General features: G+C 42.9%; 3 protein-coding genes across 3 annotated transcripts; 1 reads left to right on the top strand and 2 right to left on the bottom strand.

The window, feature by feature from the left end:
* Positions 1-2838: 2838 nt before the first annotated feature.
* On the bottom strand, positions 2839-10507 carry fen1 (flap structure-specific endonuclease 1). The gene is made up of 12 exons (XM_036521855.1): positions 10444-10507; positions 9555-9648; positions 8419-8521; positions 8126-8228; positions 7842-7905; positions 7625-7734; positions 7316-7452; positions 6731-6797; positions 5401-5532; positions 4239-4390; positions 3692-3806; positions 2839-3476 (listed from the first exon to the last, which is right to left on the bottom strand). Exons 2-12 carry the CDS (start codon positions 9634-9636, stop codon positions 3399-3401), a joined length of 1143 nt encoding a protein of 380 aa, XP_036377748.1. The 5' UTR covers positions 9637-9648; positions 10444-10507; the 3' UTR covers positions 2839-3398.
* A 1333-nt stretch (positions 10508-11840) lies between these two features.
* Positions 11841-19686, top strand: LOC118773165 (transmembrane 9 superfamily member 1-like). The gene is made up of 9 exons (XM_036521964.1): positions 11841-12103; positions 12819-13039; positions 13156-13287; positions 13648-13770; positions 13962-14314; positions 14442-14596; positions 15682-15867; positions 16135-16408; positions 19258-19686. Exons 2-9 carry the CDS (start codon positions 12827-12829, stop codon positions 19649-19651), a joined length of 1830 nt encoding a protein of 609 aa, XP_036377857.1. The 5' UTR covers positions 11841-12103; positions 12819-12826; the 3' UTR covers positions 19652-19686.
* A 2076-nt stretch (positions 19687-21762) lies between these two features.
* On the bottom strand, positions 21763-23765 carry nanog (nanog homeobox). The gene is made up of 4 exons (XM_036554852.1): positions 23390-23765; positions 22573-22925; positions 22353-22469; positions 21763-22083 (listed from the first exon to the last, which is right to left on the bottom strand). The coding sequence occupies exons 1-4, from the start codon at positions 23763-23765 to the stop codon at positions 21763-21765; spliced, it is 1167 nt and encodes a 388-aa protein (XP_036410745.1).
* Positions 23766-25033: the final 1268 nt, after the last annotated feature.

Genomic DNA, 25033 nt, shown 5'->3' with positions numbered 1-25033 from the left:
GGAAATTCCTCTAGAATTTTTTTTTTTAATTTTCCCCTACAGCAAACATGAATCAGTACCTTGAACAGAATATCACATGCAAACCATCTAAGGCTTTCATGATCAGTTTCTCAGACCAGCATTGCTCTGCATTCACAGAGCCCCATTACTTCCTGCCATAGATTATCTACGGTACTTCTAAATTGATGAAACTCAGATTGTCTTGACCTAACATGACTTCCTCTTATAAAGACTTTCTCACAATGACTTCAGTACCCCTCAAAATTCTACTTCAAGTACACAACTGCTTTAACCATGGAGCCGACCTACTTTCTTGGCCCCACTCTTTGTCTTAGTTCCTCTAATACTATATTCTTCCTTCTACACCACTCTCTATATTTGAGTTGACTGCTCTGAAAGGCAACAAATTCTCACTTCAGCCATTGTCAGACACCTTTTTCATTGGCACACATCTGTTGCAATGCCTAATGAAACAGCTTCTAACCACCACCAGTTTCTTTCATGTTCCTTTCAAAACCCTTACTTTTTGTGCTCACCTACTTTGGCCACACAGTAAACCTACTTTCATGGCCCTGTTTTTGAAGGTCTGAGTTCCTCTACTGCTATATTTTTTTATTTCTACCCCACTCTGTATTTGAGTTGAAAGATAAGATGAAGACCGAAGATTCTCACTTTGTTTGATGCCAGATACCGTTTTAATTTTAACCCATGTGTTGCAGTCCCCAATGCATTATGTGAGCCACTCACTAACAGTCACAAGTTCCTTTCACATGTGATAAGCTGTGTACAGGATCTCCACTTCAATTAGCACAGATGATACTTGAAGAATTAAATCTTCTAAAAGAATATCTTTTGTTAATAAAAAAAAAAAAGTTAGGAAAAACTTTTTAGTTTATTGTGCATACCTTCAATGTTTCTTTAACTTTGCAGGTCATCTAGTAGTATATCAGTGATACAACATTACACTTCTTTGCATATTCTTTCCATGATAGGTTACACAAAAATAAACCCTATGAATTACATCTGGTGCGCAAAATAATGGACATGAAAAAGGGCTCATATTTTATGGTAGCTGAATCACAATTAAACAGTTAATCAAACTACATTTGTGTTTCATGTTAATGTTAATATTAATTCCAGCCATGCCTCTGCCATTTTAAAAGATGTTTTAATCAACACTTTTAAATGTGGGTTTCTTAACTAACATGAGAAATCTAAAAGATTTTGGAGGAGATCAAACAGTTATTGCCCAAATTGCAGGTGCATCAGTCAAGGCAAAATGATTAATTTAATGTGTCCAGAGAACACTGTCATAAATTATGACAGCACACTCCAAACAAGGAAAAACTGCATCACAAAACAGGAACAGAGTTTACAGGTTGAAGCTCAGTAACAGGGATAGATGGATACTTAACAGGGCAGACAAAAAAAACACAAAAACTGTCTCAAAATGACCACAGAACTGAATCTACACCTTTGTGACTCAATCTCAGCAAATACTTTATTTTGTGAGTTTCTCAAGGCTGATATTTATGGTAGCGCTGCAATTCAGCCTCATAGCATGGTGTAATGAGCACAAAACCTAGATGTCTGAGTAGTGGAAGAAAGTAATATGGTCTGATGAGTCACATGTCACTCTTTTTCCAGCATCTGGATGGATGTGTGTTGGGAGAAACCCATATTGCCTGTTTCCAACCATTAAACATGGTGATGGATCTGTTGTGGTATGGTAAACCATCTCATGGGAGTCATTTGGTCCGATTATTGCTCTACATCACAGGATTATGACAAAGGAAACCATTTTAGGTCAATTGGTGCACCCTCACATTGTTTGCTGAAGACGTTCCTATTTTCTGAGATGGTGAGACCCCCTTACACACTGCTAAATGGATTGAGTGTTTTAATGAGTACCAGGGTAAAGTCAAACACCATCCTTGCCCTCCCCAATCACCAGATCTAAACATTGAATCTTTATGGGTAGAAGTTCTGAAACGTAGAGCAGAGAGCAGATTTATACCTCCGTTTCTCAAAGAACTGGAGGCTTTCCGTCTCAAAGAACAGGCCAATATCCCTCTAGAAACAGTTCAGAACTCGTAGTAATAGCATTCTAAGAAAAGCTGAAGATGTTCTAAAGGCAACTTATTTGTTAATAAATATTCTTGCATAGTTTGGCGTTTCCATTTTGTTGGAATTAGCTTACCCTGAATCATGGCACAAACAGCAATATAGATCTATTAAAACTCATAGAAAAAATGAATACTTGCCTTCTCCTCAGCAGGCTGTCATAACTCCACGCCCGAGTTGAATGTGTGTGTGAAAAGCAGAAAGATACTACACTGCAGGCACACCACAGCGAACACTGTAATGATGCAATCAAGCATTGCAGCACTTGTCACATGAATGACATCCCCAACCCGAAACCATGACGAAGTTATAAATATGGCTGTGACTGTGCCAATGGACAGATATAATCAGAATGCAATTTTTGTGCGGCAAGTTCATTTTTAAATCAAGTGAAATCATTTTTATATACACAGGAACAGTGGAATAAGTGAGTTACTATAATGTTAATTGACATCTTATTACACTAAGACCATATTAATTTAACTAGAGTATCAAAACCTGGTAGACATCAGCTGATAAACCATGAATCATCTATACAGTCTCTGGTACACTGAAAACCAGTTTTACCTTGCTTGTTCCACATATGCACAGGAAATATACTAACCACACTTTTGTTCAAATTCATATGTAGCACAACTGTTGACATGTCAAACACCTCCCACAGAACAGGGCAATGGTTTAGTATGATATATTAATGAAAGCGTGTGGGTCAATGGTTTATGTTATCTTGTAAGCAATTGTTAACTAAGCCCGATTTGCAGAAGCCGTTCAGTTTCCTCTGACTGGTGACCAAAATAACATTTGTATCTTAAATTTAAAAAAGAATGAAAGTAGATTCTCTGTAAAAGTCAGAACTGTCCTCTCTGGGGAAAGTTTAATGAAAAAGCAGATGACAGTAAAGAGGAAATGTCAGTACTGACACTCTTTCCCATTTTTATGAATCTTCCATTGTTACACAATGCATGTAGCAACAGCATTAATCACTATCATGAACAGAATACCAGCGACCAACCACACATTTTTATTTAAGGAACAAACAAGAAAAAAGACAAGGCATAATCATTAAAACTGGTCCTGCTGCAATTATTTTATTGCTAAAATATCCACACTATTCTCAAGTTGAATGTTTTGTACAGATAACGTCCATACTGTGCTTTCTTTAATATGAGGAAGTGACCATGAGAAAGCAGAGATGAATGTAAATGGAAGATGAGTGCTGCCCCCTTCCTCCATTCTTTAACTTCCTCTTGATCTTGTTCACTTCATCTTTTTCTCTATTTGGCTTTTTTGAATTTTCCTGGAGTTGCAGTTGTTTTCAACTTCTTCTTTGCTGACCCCTTTGAGTCCAGTTCCTAAGAAAAATAACAGACATAGTCGAAGGTAAGAACAGAGCTCAACGGAACAGGTAGTTGAAATGCAGGGCACAGACATTGTAACACTAAAACAGACCCCAAAATCTTTCCCAACACAGTTTACACAGTATGATCATCCCCAAGAACGTGAGATTGAAATGAATTACAGATTAGTTCACAGGCAAGCACACATGCACGCATGCTGTCTCATGTACCTTGCGTTTGGATGACAGTGAGCCTGTGACAGTGAAGAAGGAGTCCAGCCTGCCCTGGGTGCTGCCCTGTCTGCTTTTCATGATCTTCTTACAGCCATTCCTAATGCGCTCCTCACTGCAGGTGCATCGATTAGAGCACAGAGTCAAAATATGAGCCACACTGTACATTTCATAGGGGTCCCCCTTTAAAACAAGCAGCAACTGGTCTCACTCCTTTCAAATGAGAAAACAAATCACTTCACCATTCAATTAAGAGATTAAAGTACAGATTATTTAATATAGGGTCACAGACTCCCCACAGGGTAAACCTTGACCAAATCAACTTTCTGAATGAGTGGAAATTTCATTTTAAAATTTGCACCACAGTAATTTCTCCCTCGCATTTTTTAAATTCTGAATTATAATTCGTACAGTGAAATCAGACATGAAAATTATCACCAATACTGGAAACCTTATTGTATGTACGTAATTGCTAATTAGTTTGTATGATTTTTATCCAGTGTTCGACACAGTTTCTAGTTCACAGCACCGAGATATGCAGTGATACCTGAACTGTTTCTCAGCACACATGAACTGGACCAGTCCCTCTTCATCAGGATCAGTCCACTTCAGCTCTACAGAATCACTGTCCACCACCTCTGGCTCCAGGAAGAGCCGGCGGGCCTCTTTATACAGCCAGTCCTCTGGAGCCGGGTGTTTCTGTAAGGGACAGTTCAGTACAGTGTCAGTGCTGATTATTACGGTCTCATTAATAGACACTGTCCAAAAAAAGAACAGTTTTTACTACACAGGGGTAATAAGTACACTACAACTGTATTCCAAATTTTAATACGAAATCATTGAAAAACCTACAATAAGCACAATGTGTGTTTGCATATTTGTAACATAGTGTCACAGCATTGTTAAACAAAAATGGTTCCAGTCCAAAGAATACTGACACATTTAACTACTTGCTCTGAAGGTTTCTGCATTTTGTATTTTGTATAGATGCTGTGCAAAACAGGCATTTCCTGAAATTTCATGCCTACAAACCTCGAAACAGACTCGAGATCTACTGACACTGGTGATTATAAAAAACCCGGTAGCATTCAATTCACAACTGCTGAAGAAAGCTCTCTGGTCCACACAACAATACAAAGGGGGACTACTCTGGCATTTTACCATTGCCCCATTCAGCCCCTGCCAGTCCATTTTGTGTATGCCATTTCCTGTAGCATTAGACATTGTCACCACACATTAGTGAAATGTACACATTACCATTAAGCTCTCTGTGTCACTACAGTCAAGTTATGTGATTTCCAAGTTGCCAACTTAAATACAATTACACAGAATATTAATAGCCAACTAACATTAATTAGGCAGCAGCAATGACAGACAAAATGCCTGTCATCGCTGCATGTGAAATTAGTCGCAAGCTGAACCGTTTTTATTGCTGTCAGTTTCCATGTTTCCATTCAACTGCGTTACATTTTTCAGGCTACTGCTCAATGTGTGAAAAGTGTGAGAGGAGCAACACAGCATTTTTATAGCGATGAAGCCATTTTGTCAGAGGGCTGAACTTCAAAGGATACTTCCATCCATTCTCCCAGAATGTACAGAAATTCCAATGCGAAGAAATCACAAACCAAAACCACTGCAAATGAAGCATCCTTAGAAACAGGAAAAACATCCCACAGCAGAACTGTAAGCAGGCATACAAACAGACTTACAGCAGGATCGATGCTGTCCAGGATCTCCTCAATGGAGCCATGCTGCTTAATGAGATCGATGGCTCGCTTGGGTCCAATTCCTTTTATTGTGCCACAGTAATCGCAGCCAAGCAAGATGCAGAGGTCTATGAACTGAGAGAGAGAGGGATACTTACACTTACAAATACACCTATTTAGAACATTAAAAAGAATCAGGCACTGTACAAAAACATACATTCTGTACAAGGTTTACATCAGAAGAACTTCAGATTTCGAATCTATGCGGTTTGACCTTCACATTGAGTAACAATGTAGGACACTGATTCTCGATCCTGCTCCTGGGGGCCCCCTGCTCTGCACGCTTTCCATCTTTCCCTGCTCTACCTACCTGACTGAACTCATCAGTCGCACTTTTGATTATCTGAGCACACCTGATTTAATCGAGAGCATGTTAGTCATTTCAATCAGGTGTGTTTGGAGCAAAGATAGATGGAAGATATGCAGGACAGGGGGGCTCCAGGAGTAGGACTGAGAAACACTGACGTAGGACATTTCCATTTTTGGCATTCAATTGGTAGCCCTCCACCACCTGATGTATCACCTATGAATAAGAATAATTATAAGAAATCTTTTTTTTTTTTTTAGTTTTGGTGTTACAAGAGAGACACTTGATATGGTTCACATATTGTACTGTAGTTCACAGAGGACAAAAATCTTGCTCAAAATCAAATTGGTCCTATGTAATATACCTCTCATTGAGCCATGCAGCTTATATGGTCTATGGTACGGACTATATGGGTGAGAAAGAGGAACTGCAAAAACACGATTTCCTGTGGCCGCAGTGTGAAGTAGTTGCGAACAGTAAGGCTCCCAACTCAAATGTTACTGGTTTGATTCCCATGTTGGGGTACTGTCGTAGCGGTCTCAACTTAGGCAACATGCTAAACCAGAAATGCCCCAGCAAATGCTCAGATAAAGTGTAAACATTTCACACCAAACAAGCTGCTCTGGATCTAAGCATCTGCTCAGCAACTCGAGGTTTCAAAAGAGAAACGCATGAATCCTGCTACCTTTGCTGGAAAAGCAGGGATCGTAAACACTAAAAGGTGGCAGAAAACGTCTAACGAACTTTTGAATTTTTCTGGCTCAGTTGCCTGAGTACAGATGCAGACTTTTCTCAAAGAACTTTCTTTCAGGCAAGATGTTTTGGCCCGTCAATCAACAAATGAGTTCACTGCTGGGAAAAGCAGGAAACTTTTATATATAAAGATATATATAAAGATTATATAAAGATTATATAATCATGAAATGGTTACACCCACACTGTGAAAACAGCAGTGAACACAGGTACCTGCTGGTGGGTCAGACCGGTTTCCTGCAAAATGCGACTGAAATGGAATTCCTGAATGGGAAGTTTCCTTCGAGAGGAGAGAGAGAGAGAGAGAAATGTGACTCTAATAAGTGGCTAGAAAATATATCACAACAGAATTGCTGGTAGAGCTGTGGTCTTTCCTCTCCACTTTGGCTGAAGTGAGGATAAAAGAAAGAGGATAAAGATACGAGGAAGAAACTACACAGTAAATGTTTGTCAATTCAACACAGTGAAATGAAATTGCTACTTTATATACTGTACTCAGTAAATAAACATCACATGAAACCACAAGATGGCACTGTGTGTTCACTTATTTACACGTCTACATCTTTCAATCACTATAAAAGTCTGCTTGAGCTGGTTCCAAGTGCCTTGAGGAGAAAACAGAAAAAAAGCAAAAAATACTAAATATATTGAAATTATGTTTTATATTTGTCAAATATCAATTTTGCTCCTCTGCATTAATAAATGCAGAAGAATTCTGAGGTAGTCACACTCTGCATCTGTAATGGGCTACATGTGTATGAACAGTGGTATATAGTGGGGAGGCTGTCCAGGCAGTACTTGGCTTCACTAGCAGTAAGGTGTCTCAGCAGGACCCCTGTCCCAAACGTCAAGCCATCCATGTCCTCGGTTGCCGTGGCGAAGACCTTGCCTGCCTTCACTAACGCCGCGCAGCTGGCCTCTGCTTCACACGGAGCCTGTAGCGAGAGTCGACTTTCAGCACACATGCTTCCTGTGTTGACTCCAGCACACACAATGCAACGTGGCTCAAGAAGGCAAGGACAATCAAGGAAACAAGAGTGAAAAGACTCATGAAAAATTAGTGGGAAGCCACCGCCTCCAGGGTATGAGGCTGAGGCTCAGGCTTACTTCGATGTAAGGGACTCCCATCAGCGTCAGCAATTTCTTGCACTCGTCATTGTGTTGCTTGGTGACTTTCACAAGCCGCTTGCTGAACTTGTCGATATTCTCCTGCTCCCCTGAAAGACAAAAGACAGTACTGTCTCCTCATCTCCACAGTTAGAGGTAACTGTCACGCAGCGAGGGGAAGCAGCATGTGTTTAAATAACCGTAACTCTGTCTGCACCTGCTTCCTGCGCCTGTGCCAGAAGCTTCTCTGCTTCTGCTCTCCTCTCTCCTCTCTTCTCCAGCTGTAGAGAGGGGGATGATGGGAAGGGTGTCAGACTATACAGACAGCTCAAACGACAGCTTACACTTCCCTCAATACAATGCGAACTACAGCCCTTGGGATTTACATATGAACAGACCTGACAGTTCAATGTCCAATATGACAGTGAGATTATAAAAATGCCCCAAAGAATGAAGAAATCCAAAAAGCTGTGACACGCCCAGCGCAGAGGCGGTAAGTACCTCGCCTGACTTCAGCTGTGGGGGTTTGCCATCAAACACGTAGACAGGTTTGATTCCACTCTCCAGCATGCGTATCGTCCTGTAGAACATGCCCATCAGGTGGCTGAGGCCATGAGGGAAGAGGCATTGAGAAAGGGTGAGACAATGTTATAAACACTGGTAAACAGAGACTTAATCAAACGAGAATGTAGGCACCTTGCAGGTGAATGTACAAATTCAGCCCGCTTTTTAACAGAAGGGCAATAGAGTGGGTAGGTGGAGACTGAAATAACTGCGTAGGTGTCAGGAAATACCTGGTTGTCTCTCCATCCTCATTTTGTAGAACATTGCCATCCTGCCTGACTGCAATCAGGAACTGATAAATACTCATGGATGCATCTATTGCTATCTTTCGCCCTGAGAAACAGAAAGGTGAGAAATGATTACAATGTGGCAAGTTGTTTTGAAACATGTCATAACACTCAAAGACACCGTTGCAAATAGAGACAACTGTGTAGACAGTAGATAGATTCTTTGTGTACTGTACCAGGCCACAGTTCTCCCTCGACTGGACTATTGCAATGCTCTCCGCGCAGGCCTCCCAGCCTGTACCACCCAGCCTCTCCAGCTCATCCAGAATGCAGCTGCCCGACTAATCTTCAACCTCCCCAAATTCTCCCATGTTACTCCCCTGCTTAAATCCCTCCACTGGCTTCCTGTCGCTGCCAGGATCAGATTCAAGACCCTGACCCTCGCCTTCTCTGCAATCAACAAGACAGCCCCTGCCTACCTCCAAGAACTCATCCAGCCCTACCCCTGCGCTCAGCAGCAACTGGACGCCTCGCTCCTTGCATGGTCAAGGCAGGAGGTGCACGTTCTGCCAGACATTGGCGTTTCACCTACATCGCTCCCCAGCGGTGGAACGAACTCCCTGTCTTGCTACGGACAGCTCCTTCACCCCATTCTTCAGACGGGGCCGGAAGACGCACCTCTTCAGAGTCTACCTGGACTGACCCAGCACACAATAGCTGCCCCCTCCCCAATCAGTGCTGGCATAAATTGCTGTGCTTTTAAAATTGTTTCTTGTTGCCGCCTTTACCCTGACGCTCATTGCACCGTTTGAAGTTGTTGAAGTTTGCTGTTTGAAGGTGTATCGTATTAGTTGCCCTATAGGCTGTAATTGTACAAATCTGATAGTATTGTGTCCACGAACAGACCTTGCTCTCAGCTGAGAACTGTCTCATTATGGAACTGTACACTTCCTGTCCCCGTACTGTCGCTATACTTACTGTATGCACTTTTGTAAGTCGCTTTGGATAAAAGCGTCTGCTAAATAAATAAATGTAAATGTACTTCACCCATCCTGACACAGTAATGTAGAGTACCACAACGATAGGAGGCGACTGCAAGTTTACATGCAATAAGAGACATAAAATCAGATCCACCTTACCAAAGTAGCTTTTGATGTCGTGTTCTTTGATGGCTGAGGGAGCCTGGTCCGCAATTAACTTGGCAAGTCCGTGAATTCCCATGGCCACAGCGTACTGTGCTCAACATGCATGACACCAAAGTACACAAAAGACCAGTTGGTTACGTGCTCGATTCACCAGCCCGTGTGAACTGCTGCAATAAGCCTTGAAAGTTTACTGATGCCATCTCGCACTGGCACTGGCGCAGAAAAAAGGTAGCTAGCTAACCGACCATGTTCGGTTTCGCTAGCAGATCGAACCACCCAGCAAAAACTGTCTAGGGAGCCAATATTTATTAGCTATCAAGGCCACAGCCACCAGCCGCACTGTCATACACTGCAGACTGCGGTAAAGCTACTGACAACATTTGAGAGTAGTTACACACAATACAGCTAGCTGGCCAGTTACCTAACTATTAACAGACGCAAATGGTCAGTAGTTAGGTAGGTAGCTATACTTTTAGCCATAGACTATATCTTGCTGATTATGGTGTGGTTAGCTAACGGCTAGCTATCTTACATTGATATTACAAAGATGTAGCTAACAAGCTAAACACACATCGTCGAGATGGCATGCCTAAAAAACAAAACTCTCCAGATAGCTTGCTACTTCTAAACTAGTTGGTGCTAGGTACGACTGTTACAATAAACAAGTCACTTAACACGTAACACGAGATGATATTACGAAAACACCAATGGATTAGCCAGGCAAGATACCTAGTCGATTAGATAACTAACATATCTGAAGACGATTTTACCTCCCGTGGCTAACTAGGTAGGTTACCCATTACATGTAACTTAGTTAAACACACTGTTGTCTTATTTATTTTGTACTTCAAGACCTCTTAGAGTTAGCGACTTGACCACTTACCAAAAACAGGATTAGCCAAACACGACTCTGCTCAGCCCTAGACTTTTGAGCGCGCCAACTGGATTTGTTTCGCGCGAAGCCTCGCGACTAGGCATTACTAGTGGCTAAAGTGTTTCGATCGCGTGGGGATGTCATAGATCAAGCCACAGCGGGTAACGCGATCAAATACATCGCTGTGAAAATGCTACAAATCGGTATTCGATTATTTAAAATCTCTGAAGGCACCCAATGCCTCACTCATTACGTTCATGCTTGTAAATATCACTACATCTTACAAAACTACAGACTGATCCAGCACCACTGCACCCATCAAAAGCGTTTTGACAGTTTATGCTCAGAAAGCTTTGACTACCTTGCCTTGCTCTTTGTACCATGTTTTGGTTTATTAAGAACGAGCTAAACCTAGCTAAACCCAGCCATATCCAATTAAGTTATTGAACACTATTTATCTATATACAGCATACACTGCTTGATCATGCTCAGAGTTGGCACATTCATTGTTCATTGTGTCTAGAAAAACTCTTAGCCAAAATTAGCCGAGAAAATTAGCCATGCCCATTATGGCCAGCAAGCAAATTTTTCATGTTAGTAACTTTTGATAACATTAATCATTAATTTCTCATTTGGTTAAATTAATCAGGAACGGATATGTGCAAATTGCTGGTCACGGTTTCTGAACCTTGGCCATACCTAGTATGGAGAATGTTGCTACAAAGGTTACCTTTTATAATCAGAATTATTTCCACATTTTTCAAATGCTTATAGATACACTCTTGATTTTAGTTCACATAAGCCACAAGCCATTCAGTTTTAAAATCTTGTGGTTGACATCCATTTCAGATGACTGACTTCTGAACCAAAAAAAAAAAAAAAAACATCACCAGAATGCTAAAGTTTCAAGGAGGGGAGAGGGAATATTACATCAGCATTTCAGAAACATGGTCCTGGGAGCACTCTGTGCTTGTTTGTATTTCTTGTTTTAGATGCTTCTAATAAATTTGGTATGATTCTGCTGCTAACTAAATACTGCTCTGAATTTGACATCACCTGATCGTTACCTGCTTTCAGTGCTTGAAGACAGAAAAAAAGCACTTATTCAGCTGGAATGTGACCTGTACCAAAGTTAGTGCAGCACATCATGAAATTTCAAATCTATATGAATATTAAATTAACAACTCACTCGAATTTAACTACCAGCCCATTCTGGCATAAATTCAACACACACATAATTCCCCCAGGACCAGGGTTGGGAAATATCTTATGTAATATAAGATCCAGTAATTCATTTTCAGATCCCCAGAGCATTTCGTTCTGTACGTCCGAATCCAATCAGTACCCACACCGCATGGAGGCGTGTTACCTCACCCCGCCCACCCCGGAAAAGTCCATCGCTACTCTTTACGGTGACGTGGTGAACGGGTAGCTGACCCGAATTTGCCTGATCTCCGTATTTTTGAAGTCCCTTTCAAATAATGATATAGGGCACAGCATATTTATTTTTTAAATGTATTTTCATTATACTCACGAAGATGACACAAAACGTTTAAACGAAGTCCTGGAAGAAAGAGACCGAGGAAGCAAAAGTGTAGAGGAGCGAAGTGGTACCGGGCCTGGAAGCGCTACACAGACTGACTTGGGAGGCTGCAAAGGGGAAACTGCGGTAATGTGGCTGGCTAATATAATTATTAAGTAACTAGGCAACACTGACATAATCTGAACATAATTATGCGTTAATGGTACATGTGCATACAGTTAACACTCACAAACGTATATATGCTTTTGAAGACAATGTTAGAATAGAAGAAGTATACGGACGATGTTGAAGTTGTCACTGAAAAAACTATTTTGAGAAAGAAGAGCTGCATTAGCTAGCTACAACAACAAAAACAGCCAACCTAACTAGCCATCTAAAACAAGTATAGGGAAGCAATTGTCATTGTGCGGCTGCAATGCTTAGTGTCAGCTAGCTAACGTTAGCTAATGAATCGATCTCGAACTCGCAACAGACCAGAATAGCTCGCTAATTTACAGTTAGCTAACCAGCTAATAAAAAGAGGGACACCTCCGATCATTGATACTGACTTAAGCTAGCTGTCTTTACACAGCTCACGGAGGCAGCCGCTCCGTGAACAACTGAAAACAAACTGAAAGTTATCTTGGTGAAAAATTTTTAGCTATCGAATGCCCTTTGAGCTGTAATGGACGTGTAAGATCTGAGTTAGAGTCTAATTGCAGATGTAAATACAGTATTTTCCTCACTTCATAGGTTGCATATTTTGCAAAAATTGCAGAATATTTAATCTGTGTCAGGTCTATTGAATATGTGAAGAATCATGTTTAAAATGTAATCTTTTAAAAATATGTTTTATCATTAGGGGTTGTCATGACCACAAGCTGGGGGCTTCCAACTCTGCGGTTTGTTGGTGGGAGGTTTGGAGTGTGCATACTGGCCCTGTTAGTCCTGCCCCAGGCAGGATGGGCAGTGAGCTACAAGCCTGGGGAGGCTGTGACTTTGTATGTCAACAAGGTCGGTCCCTACCATAATCCCCAGGAGACCTACCATTACTACACCTTACCTGTCTGCAGGCCCAAAGAGGTCAGTGAGCTAGAGGTGGTCCGCAAGTAAATTGTGTGTGACCCTGTGTGATAATGTGTAGCCACTGTGTGATCCGGTGTCACTATACGTGATTATGTGTCATAATTCGTTCTCAGGTGCGGCACAAGGCCTTAAGTCTTGGAGAGGTGCTCGACGGAGACAGGATGGCGGAGTCCCTGTATGAGATCCGCTTCAGGGAGAACACAGAGCGGCAGACCCTGTGTGAACTGACCCTCAGTGAGAAAGAGGTAGCTGCAGTGCATTCTGGGATGACCAGTAATTAGAAGGAGTGATTAATTTAACTGGTGCTTTAAGATGTGAACTGAATTTAAAAAAAAAAAAAACAGAACTTTTTTTTTTTTTTTTTTTACATCAATGCTCTGAACACAAGGAAAATAGACAATTTGGTGTTAATGCTAAATTCTAAAGAGAAAATCGATGTAAAAATTATTGCTATAAGAGAATATGACTGTAATCCTTTTCTTTTGTATATATTCAGTCACTGTGGATGGATTTGGTCGGGAATAGGATCCGATAGTATGTTTTTTTTTCTGTCACCATGGCAGAGACTAGCAGTCAGCCATAGGGTTATTTTTTCTCTCTCCCAGGTGGAACAGCTGCGAGACGCAGTGGAGGAGCTGTATTATTTTGAGTTTGTCCTAGATGACATTCCCATATGGGGCTTTGTGGGATACATGGAGGAGAGCGGCTTCCTGCCTCACAGCCATAAGGTCTCTTTCTCTTTCTTTCTCTCTTCTCATCATCGTCATAATCTCTTATCTGTCAGTGTCTTTTCTGTCTTGCTGGCTGTATGAGTATGCCTCTCCCCACTGTCCAGCGGTGTAATTTTACACTTTAGCCACTATGTCTAAACATCTACTTTTTCACCCTCATCTCTCCATTGTACCCTCTCTTCCCTCAGGTAGGACTGTGGACACACCTGGATTTCAACATTGAGTACAATGGGGACTCTGTGATCTTCGCCAATGTGTCTATGAAGGACGTGAAGCCTGTGCCACTGGATGGGGGTGGTGGGGTGGTGCCCGGAGCAGGGGCCGGGGGGGGCTTGGCAGTGACCCATACCTACAGCGTTCGCTGGTTCGAGAGCCCCCTGCCCCATGGACGACGGGCAGAGCGGCTGCGGGACTATTCCTTCTTCCCTAAAACTCTGGAAATCCATTGGCTGTCCATCATCAACTCCTTGGTGCTGGTGGTCCTGCTGCTGGGCTTTGTCATCATCATCCTCATGAGGGTGCTGAAGAATGACTTTGCAAGGTGAGAGGGACTGTGGCTGTAGACCCAGGGTGGAGGGAGAGACAGAGGTGGGGGTGTGGGGGGGTAAGAAGGTGTAGGAGTATTTCGTCACTGTCCCTCATCCTTCTTTGTGATCTGCTTCCCTCAGGTACAATGTAGAGGAGGAGGGGGGCTGTGATGACTTAGACCAAGGGGACAATGGCTGGAAGATCATCCACACTGACGTCTTTCGGTTCCCCCCCTACAAGAGCCTGCTATGTGCTGTTCTGGGGGTGGGCGCACAGTTTCTCACGCTAGCCACAGGTGAGTACCTCATAATATTCTGCTATCTTGTTCACGACGGAGCCTGCGTGTCACTACCACACATCTCACACTTTGCTCACTATCCACACTTACTGAGGCGTATTCTTGTTTTGTTCCTAAATCCTGTAGGTGCCAATTTACTTTTGCAGTCACCCAGTTATCCTGTCTTTAATCCAGTTTTAATTTTGCGAGTAATATATGCTAATATTATGATTGTGATAAGCCAAATCGAACTGCTGCAATGGAATTTTTACCATCAATGACTTGGCTTGTGTGACAACAGGCTAATAATGTGTTCACACACTGTCACTTTCAGTAAGTGTCTGAAGAAGGCAACAAAACTGCCATTTGTTAAATAAGCAAAACGCAAGTCTCCTGGGAGGAAGTAAAGTGAATTGTTAAGGTTAATGTTATGATTTTAAGTTGACAGCAGAGTGCATTATTACTTGGCAAAATATTTGTATTCACATGAAAAAGATGACAAGAAGATGCAACCACTAAAAGGGTTTACCTGTGTTTGTGTGCAAAAAAATTGGTGTCATTCAATATCGTTGAAAAACTTGGCCCCTATTAGCTACTACAGTGACAGTCACGGAGTAATATGCTTAAAATGTATCAGCAGTTTACAATGAAAGCTTCTGTTCCACACTTTGTCCTTTACTTCTGACACTCCGCTGGCTTCTGACATGATAATAATCACAGGAGATAAAATGGAAACAATTATTGTGGTGATGGTGACTCTGCTGTTTCAGATTTCTTTAACCTGAGAACATTAAACATGTTCTTTTTAATACTTCACGTTTTGTTCACATTAGGCAGAGGTTCTGGTTATTTTGAAATGACTGAACTTGACTGTAGAGGCCACACCATCTAGCATAACCTTAGAATGTATCTTTAAAAAATCAGCTGTGACAGTTCTAATGGCCGTTGGCATGTTTATTTCTCCTCCAGTGCAGATTGGCTTAAGTGGAGCTCCAGACTGAAGTGACATAGTGTGCTGTCAAATTGTCCTTCAAATACACAAGCGTGTACAAAAATATAATCCCGCTGCACGTGTGTAACCCCGCTGCTCCTCTCTGCATCAGGAATCATTGTCATGGCGTTACTGGGGATGTTCAATGTGCATCGCCACGGTGCCATCAACTCGGCAGCAATCGTTCTGTACGCGCTGACCAGCTGCGTCTCGGGTTACTGCTCCTGCCGCTTCTACACCCAGATCCACGGCCAGCGCTGGGTATGGAACATCATCCTCACTTCCACGCTCTTCTCAGGTAAGCGCATGCTTCTGTGTAATTCTGAGATATTAAAGGCATTGTTATATTGTCGTTGGTAGTGTCGTTACTATTCAGATACTAGTGTAACTACTCATTACTATTCAGATTATACATTAACCATGCAGCAAAAGCAGATATTTTGTGTCACGTCAGCGGTCAGATGAGTTTTGTCTGTGCGTGTGCTTTTACGCACCCTGTAAAGGATGGAAAGGTCCAGTAGTGAAGTGTGTAGCGCTAGTGCCCAGTGTTATCCCTCCTGTGCAGCGCCCCTGTTCCTCACATGGAGCGTGGTGAACTCTGTGCACTGGTGGAGCGGGTCGACCCAGGCCCTGCCCGCCTCCACGGTGCTGCTGCTGCTGGGCGCCTGGGTGCTGGTGGGCTTCCCCCTCACCGTCATCGGGGGCATCGTGGGCAAGAACCGGGCAGGCAGCTTTCAGGCGCCCTGCCGCACCCGCAACATCCCGCGGCAGATACCTCCGCAGCCCTGGTACAAGCACACCGCGGTGCACATGGCCATCGGAGGCTTCCTGCCCTTCAGGTAGGTGGGGCTGCCGCACGCGATGCAGGAGGGGCTTGAGGGCTCCCTACCCCTCTCTTCACCTCTCTCTCTCTCGCCTTCAGGTTTAAACCTGCCTAATCTTTCTCTGCTTTCAAGGATAACATTTGCTTTATTCATGCACTGTACATCACACAGACTCTCTTTCAGTCAGAGTGTCGCTCACTCTGTCAGCATCTCTGTAAATTTGTTTATCTTGTGTGTCAGTGCAGCATGTCCTCTGCTGTGCAGTGGCAGTAAGCCTTGTTTGTGTCTCAGCTCATGTCAGAGACTGTCACCTTATATCAGTGCCGAGTCAGCTGAACTCCCTCTTCCTGTCAGTGCAAGATAACTATGGGCACTTTCACAGTAATTGATTGGGCCTCCATTTGCGCCTAGTGCACAAATACTGGCACCTCAGTGAAACCTGAGAGAATCTCAGGCATTCTGTCTCAAGCCCCCTTCTACAGGGTGGATTTTGCACCAGAATTTATATATTCTGTAAAAGTGCAGACCAGGCAGGAAGTAGCCTGAACATAAACTACTTGTCAGCAAAAAAAAAACATGAATAATTTCACATGTGCATTTTATCAATATAAGGAATTGATAACATCAGTTGATATCAAGAGGAACACCAAAGAGTTTCTCAGTGGTGCGGTAGCTAGCTTTAAATTCAGTTGGCTTTCTGAAATTTTCTCAGCGAACTGATGTGACTTTAAATGTGATTCTAAAGAGAAGGAAACTGTCACATCTCTATGACAAAATCCAAAACTGTCCACATCTTGCCCTTGTGCCTGTGCCTGTTTGCCCACTATATGCACTTTTGTACGTCGCTTTCGATAAAAGCGTCTGCTAAATGAATAAATGTACATGTAATGTAAAACTAATCTATGAGTATCAAACCTTATTTCACTACTAACTTAAACGGCATCAAGAAAAAGTCTAACCATTGCATGCCATATGGCAGTCCATAGTTTTTCTTTGTCTCCCAGCGCAGTGTCAGTAAATCTCTGTCTCCTAGTGCAGTATCAGTGCCTCTCGCTGTCTCCAGGAGTGGACAAATCTTGAATTCCTGTGGGTGTCCACTGGGCAACCAACACCCCTAATCTGGTTGCCCAGGTTCACTCTTTGGTTGCACAGATTTTTGTAAATTATTTTAGTTATGTACTAGTGACTAGTATGAAAATAACAAAAAGGAATACAACTTAGAATATGAAACAGATGTTGCAATTTATTGCAAATGTGTATGCCTGTACATTTTCATAAACATCAGCTCTCAGTGGAGAGATAAAGGCTGTGTGCATGGCTAGTAAGATGCTATTTGCATTAGTGTTTTTCAGATCTTGTAGGCTAACTAATTTAGTTACAGGTGCCTGTATTTCATTGGTGTACCTGGAGAAAATATATGTCAGTGGATGAGTCTACTAGAATGCACACAGATCTAAGCTTGCTGTATTTCCTCTTGCAGATTGATTTGCATGTTCGGGCAACACATTCAAACTGAATACCAGATTTTCTTAACAGATAGTTGCTTCCCAGTTCAGGTCCATTCTTTTTCTGCACTATATACAATAGCTCATAATCAGTGAGAGGTTTTGATTTTTTTGCACATGTAAAGCCAGTGTTGAACAGTCGTCTCATTTTAGACCGCTGACTCTCTGATATCACCAGAATACATCTGCCAGTTGGCATGTCCTTTGTAATATTTATGGGTGGAGCATTCTCACATGCTTGACACTCTTTGTGTCTATTGTCATTATATTTTTTAAGTACACCTTTCCTACACGTTTCCTAAAACAGCCGGAGCCTGCAGGCAGACTTATCAGCAATTTCTGGGAGTTTTCTGCACACATAGCAGTACCTTTCCACTTTGTCCCTGTCATCACTTTGCGGGATCCAATCCAGTGTAATATCCAATCCAAACAATCTGCGCCAGTGTGGTCGGAATGTTGGTGTATGTTTGTTTCTGCCGTACTGCTGATCATTACTTATGTCCATCCTGAGATTCTGTCTTGTGGGGGGAGGGGAGGGGGTTGCTCCATGTCTTCAGATGGAAATTGGCTGCTGTCAGTCGGGGTTGGCTGCTTATCCTCGCAGTCACAGCCCCTCCTCTTGCCAACCACAGGCCTTCTCTTGCCGGGGATTGGCAAATTTGAAGATTGGTGTGTTCATCTGTAATGCCTGGCTGAGCCTTGAACTTGAGCCTAAAATGTCCTCAGGTAGAAAAGTTAGGCTAACATCGTATTCTCTTATTTTTTTTTTGTACACTTAGCTAAGTTTAAAGTCATGACCAACTAACATTAGCTAACCAACCTCAACAAGCTAGCTAAGCTAGCCCAATGACTGATGATCCCCCCAAAAGCTCAGCCTACCCTTGTCTTCTAGTTTAGCCATGCAAAATTATTGCTAATATTATTGAAGTGTTTAGCTGTACTACATGGTCAGTATGTTCTTACCATTTTAATAAATTCTTTGATATCTACTTAGATGTAGCTGTCGCTGGTAAGAAATTTTCCAGCAATTTTCACATGTGCAGGTATGAACAGTAAGACAGGGTGACAGCAGACAGCCAATGAAAATTCACATGTAATACTGCTGACAAATATTAATTTAGAACTGGACATCTTGAACCACTACACTTACTTTCAACTAGTTGAGCTGGATTCTGGGGAGGGAAAGATGAAATTGGAAGAAAACTTGACTATTTTTTGCTGGTTGTCTACTGGGCAAACAGATGTCAAGTGTTTGTTGTCCAGGACTAAAAAGTGGTTGTCCCGGGCAACTGATTTGTCCTCATCAAGTCTCTCTCTGTCAGTGCAGTGTCGATAAGTCTGCCTGTCCCTCTCCCCCAGCGCCATCTCGGTGGAGCTGTACTACATCTTCGCGACGGTGTGGGGCCGCGAGCACTACACGCTGTACGGCATCCTGCTGTGCGTCTTCGCCATCCTGCTGTCGGTGGGCGCCTGCATCTCGGTGGCGCTGACCTACTTCCTGCTGTCGGGGGAGGACTACCGCTGGTGGTGGCGCAGCGTGCTGAGCACCGGCTCCACGGGCCTCTTCATCTTCGTCTACTCCGTCTTCTACTACCGCAACCGCTCCGCCATGAGCGGCCTGGTGCAGAGCGCCGAGTTCTTCGGCTACTCGCTGCTCACCGCCCTCGTCTTCTCCCTCATGCTGGGCACCGTGTCCTTCTGCGCCTCGCTGGCCTTCATCCGCTACATCTACCGCAGCCTCAAGATGGACTGAGAGGGAGGCCGGCGCCTGCCGCGTCCGCGTCGGCCCCCCCCGCGGAGGACCTGAGAGGGAGGGAGAGGAGACGGACACGGGTACCCCGACGTGGGAAAACTCTCTCAAAGTGATCTGAGAGAGAGAGGAACTGGAGTATTTATATGAAGACACGAAATTGGAAAAAGGGAATGTGAGAAAATGTGTGTGTCTAACAGTATGTGTGGTGTGCGCTTGTGATACTGTGTGTGAGATGCGTGTGTGGAGTATGGGTGGGACAGAGTGAAAAACATCTTGCACATTGCTTCTAAAAGTTTGTCATTGTATAACATAGGTAAAGGGAGCAATATCATGTATTACAGTCACCGCTGACTGTGATTCCAGTTCTTATGTAAATATACAAACTTTTCAATAAAGTCACTTTTTATTGTAGCAAACTGGTAGCTTGGTGCTATGCACAAATTACACATTACACATTAAAGCTGGGTGGGTTTAGAGCAACTTGAGGCTGCCTTCAAGCTTATATTGCTGGTGTGCAATGCGGTCTGTGTCACCAGGAATGTGTGTTTGAAGTGGTTTTTATGTTGTCTTCTGTATTCCCAGTCATACAGTTGCTAAAATGCTACCGCATTTATTCTCAATATTATGGTGCTGAGGTAAATTATGATTCAGTTATGTTCAGAATTGTTTTAAGGATGTTTATTTGAATGGCGTTAACATTTGAAATGGGTTAGGTAACTCTACACACTAACCATTAACTGAGCTCCTGGTGTCAGCTCTTTTAAAGCCACCAACTGGCCCTCTCCAAACTAGATCGGTAGCTATTAAAAAGTAAATCACCCACTGGCCTTAGTGATGACTGAAGACCGTGACACACTAGCAACAGACAACTACAGGACATGTTAGAAGGGATTTATTATGAAAACCATTGCATTTCAGAATGTGCAGTCATTTACATATTTACACATGAAGCAACATATGCATTTCCAATAAAATAACGCCTGTATAAAAGGCATCCACATTTTGGTTTAACAGAACTATTGCAGTAAATATTGTGAGTTGCTTTACCTTTCTGCAGCAAAATGCACAAATCATGATCTATGTACCACCATTACTTAAGCAAGATGAAGCACCAAATGTCAAATAGTGCATCACCACAACATAATACTCACAAATGCACTTCTGAGCAAAAAGCCGTACATTCTGGACAGCTGTGCATTAAACCAGGACCACAGACAGCCACAAAAACATTGCTGTAACAGTAGCACATAAGGCTGGAGTTGACATACAATCGAAATAGAACAAATAATGACAATTCAGTGCAGCAATACAAACTTCCATTTGCTTGAGTATTCAGTTGCAGTGCCTTGTAAAAAAACTTGTAAAAAATTAAATAAGGCTATTGGGAGTTTTTCCAGAACCCTGAAGTGGCTCAAGACTGTAGAAAAACTGAAGTGTCAATCAAAGATGTATAATAGTCTAGGAATTTTGGACTTGTATAAAATAATCAGTCTTAAAAAGGGTTAAAAAGCAGCAGTCAATAAAAACAAAAAATCAAGCAGTCAATGTTCATTATTCAATAAATGTCTAGCACATGTGTGGGAGGGTCATAATTCATCACAGCCCTCTGCAAAGCATTATAGTCAGTCAGAATTGAGTCACTGTGATCTGTCAATACTGCGTATCAGTCAGAGAAGCTATATATACACACACAATGGAAAAAAATTGATTTGCAAACCAATTCTTTAGAAGCTAGAGGGACTCCACTGCTGATACTTTACCTTAAAGACAGTTTAATTCATACATTAATGCTTCCTCTACATGTCCTCAGCTGGCCCCTGTTACCAGACACACTGAAACAGATACACAGTTGAAGATATCTTTGATCTGGTTCATGTCAAGTTCCCAACCTCCCTGCCCTCTGCACAGCTAAAGGTTAAGGAAAGATCAGTGCAGTTTTGGTAGGTTTTCCCTACCCCTGAGCAAAATGGTCAATCCAAGGATGAGATTTGGTTCTGGACTGAAAGGGTGGACTATAAAATGTTCACTTTGGTCATTTTGAATGGTAATGATCATTTCAAATGATCCTTCAGTGGAGTCCCAGTCTTGGCTTCTCACCTCAGTGCAATGATTTATGTCGACCATTGAGTGCCACTCTGCACCACTGCCATGCGACTTGGACTTTCAATCGCATCCACTGGCGTTCCGTCGTCACTGTTGATGCTATTGTTGCCATTCACGCCACTGTAATTGTTGGTGTTGTATTCATAGTGGGCAACAGGGGGCAGGCTCCATCCACTCTGTACTCGTGTTGGGGGTTGTTGGGGTGAAGGTGGGCGGGGGTAGTTGTGATAGTAAGTTGGAGTTTGGGGAGGAGTCTTCTTGAAAACAGCCTCTCTGAACTGTGTGTTGGAGTACTGGTCCTGGGGCATTGCGGAGGAGTCTGTCTGGAACTGAGCAGTACACGGAGAGTCAATATTGCACACAACACAGACTATAGAATGGTTACGAATGCTTGTGAGTGTACCACCCTGCCTTTAAGACAATGTCCAGGCTATGGACAAGCCTCCTGTTTGGGTGGGTCATTCTGTGTCCTGACCAACTGCCCCTCTTGACACTAACAGAGAGAGGGACGCACTGACTGGACACATACAAAATGTGGTATAAATTAGCCAAAAACAAAAAAAACCAAAGATACATTTTAAATGGTGTGGTTACATACCTGAGAGTGCAGGGGCATGTTGGGATAGCCAGAGTTGGGATACCTTTCAGATACCCAGCTGTTGTCTTTCTGGTGTCTCTTCAACTTCATCCTGCGGTTCTGGAACCAAGTCTTCACCTGGGGAAAAGAAACATGTGTTGATACCTCTCATGGCAAAACCACAGACAAATTTTCAGATTTACTCACAACAACACGACAAAGTTAATGTTGCTGTTCTTACCTGTTTGTAAGTAAGGCCTGTTATGCCTGCAAGAGTCTTCATCTCCGCTGGAGTAAGATACCTTTGAACACTAAACCGATGGGTCAGGGCGATCATCTGGTCCTCCGAAAAAGCTGTGCGTGCCTTGGCCTTCCGGGGTTGAGGTGGAGCTTTTTGGGAGGTCAGCTGGGTCTGCTCCTCTCCTTCCACTGTAACATGAGGTGTCTCCTCATCTCTTACAGTCAGAGAGCTGGAAACGTGTCCGCTGCTGTCGGGACTTCCACTATCTACTTCCTCCTCCTCTCTCTCTCCCCAGGAGGATGTGGCAGCACGTGTGGGGCACCCTTCCCTGCTACTCCCCGAACTCCAGGAATCTGAAACGGAAAAAGTTCAATTCATCGATCTGAGGAATCACGATCTCTGTCAGCTCCCAACCACTAGTCGGCGCTACTGGATCCTAATATATCATTCAAGTTTACGTGGAACGTTAAATGAGCTATTACGCATAAATCCTATGTCTACTAACGACGCAACCTAAGGATTAACCGACGGTTGTGGTGTTTTTAGCGAATCCAAAAACCACTGAGTTACTAGTCAATGAAAATGGCGGCTTTCTTTGGCACATGCTCCATTTCTGAAGAGGAGATCGTCAGATTCATCCAAGACCCAAATAATGCAAGTATATCCACCGTGCATACGATTAGCTGCTCAGTTAAGAAGCGCAATTTCCCCTAGCATTCAAACACAGAGCCACTGAGCCAATTTGAATTTAGAACACTGTGTGCTTTTAAAAAGAATGTCGCTATAGTCATCTTGATGGCAGGCGGTAGCCATTTACCTGGCGTGTGAGCCTCAGAGTCGCTTGGAGTGTCGCTGCTTGCCCGCTCGCTCTCCCTTGGTCGTTGGTTGAACTCAGGTTGATGATGGGAAAGGAAAAGGCGACCATTCTGGGTGTGCGAGTCGCCGAAATACAGAACAGAACTAGGAAAGTGTGAATTAGCTGTGTGGTTATCTTCCGAATTCCGTGGTGGCGACTGATGCGGCGGCGGCGTAGAGTAATAACCTCCACCGACTCCCGGGTGATTGTAGGCGGCCTCTGCCCAGCTCAAGTTTTGATGGTTTTGCTCAGGCCCGTGTGGGTACATGAGCCCGTAAGCGTATGCATGATACGACGGGTTGAAGTTGTAAGCCATGGGCAGTTTCCAGTCTGCCATTCCTCTGATGTTTTCAGTTTCCAGTTTAACGTAACTATTCTGTATGTCTGTAACCTCCCAGAGTTGTAGGGCTATTGAAAAGACCTGAATCCAAGCATTAATGCAAACAGGCTCTACAGGCAGTAATTCAGAAGACCATTAAAAAGTTTGCCACTTCGTTTTTGGGGGGCTGTACGTATATAGCGGTGGGGTGTGTGGGTGTGGATATGGACGTAGGTGTGTGAAAACGTAGCAGCCAATCACCCAGGTGTGTCGAACTTTGAAAGGGTGTGTGATGTGATCACCGTGGCCACACCCTTGCACAGAGTGTTAACGTTAGAAACCTTTGATACTTCCATCCATGTGAAATAAGATATTTCCAAGTAACCCCAAGTCAGGATTATACAAAATACTATATTAGGCACCATCGTTGTACCATTTTAAAATGAGAAAGATTTCCATGGAAAATAAATGGCGTATTGAAGATAAAAGGTTGGAAAAAAAACATGTAAACTCGAGTCATTCACGTTTGAAACTCTTCTCATTGTCAGGGAGTCATTTCTAGAACACTAGTCATTGCCATTTATGACAATTGTCCAAGAGTGTTGGAAGGCTCATTATTTACAGCAGAATCATGTTTGCAACCTGGCCATTGTGATTTGTTCCTTTGAAACAAACGATGAGTTTTGACTCATCGTTTGTTTAGCTTTTTCGTTGCCCTCATATTTTATTTTTTCTCATATTTATTTTTACGAACGTAGTTGCATCAAGGTGATTTTGCAAACCAGGTGACCATTTTGCAGTAGTATATATGCCCTCTCACACAATCATGCAATACCCAGGGGTGTAAAATTACGTCTAAACCAGCCCCAAGAGAACGTGATAGTACTTCTGTGTTATCAAATTTAGTTCGTTCGTAATTATCATTACTTGACTTATGAGGCAGTATGTTACCCCAAGGCAATAGCATCCGATTAGCACCCTGCTTTGGAATGTGCTTTGCGTTGATTAAGATGGTAACAAGATCCTCCCCTGTTTTGCAGTAGGTTCACATCAATAAGGAACAAATGAAGACTGCGCCATCTGCTTTTTTCTGTAAAATTCAGCTCAGTCATTCATTAGAACGGCAATAATGAATAGGGTTTGTCCAAGTATTACCAACAAAATTCCTTTCTTTGTGCCGCACCTCTTTACTTGTATTAAAATGGTAATCATTCCGTTAAAGGTGGTAATGATGTGTCTATGGCACATTACCACTCACTGGTCTGTTTTAGGCTGTGAGGGGTGGG

Source organism: Megalops cyprinoides, chromosome 2, assembly GCF_013368585.1.
Source record: "Megalops cyprinoides isolate fMegCyp1 chromosome 2, fMegCyp1.pri, whole genome shotgun sequence".
Taxonomy (NCBI): domain Eukaryota; kingdom Metazoa; phylum Chordata; class Actinopteri; order Elopiformes; family Megalopidae; genus Megalops; species Megalops cyprinoides.
The sequence above is the reverse complement of the archived record's forward strand: the minus strand, read 5'-3'. Positions and strand labels throughout refer to the sequence as shown.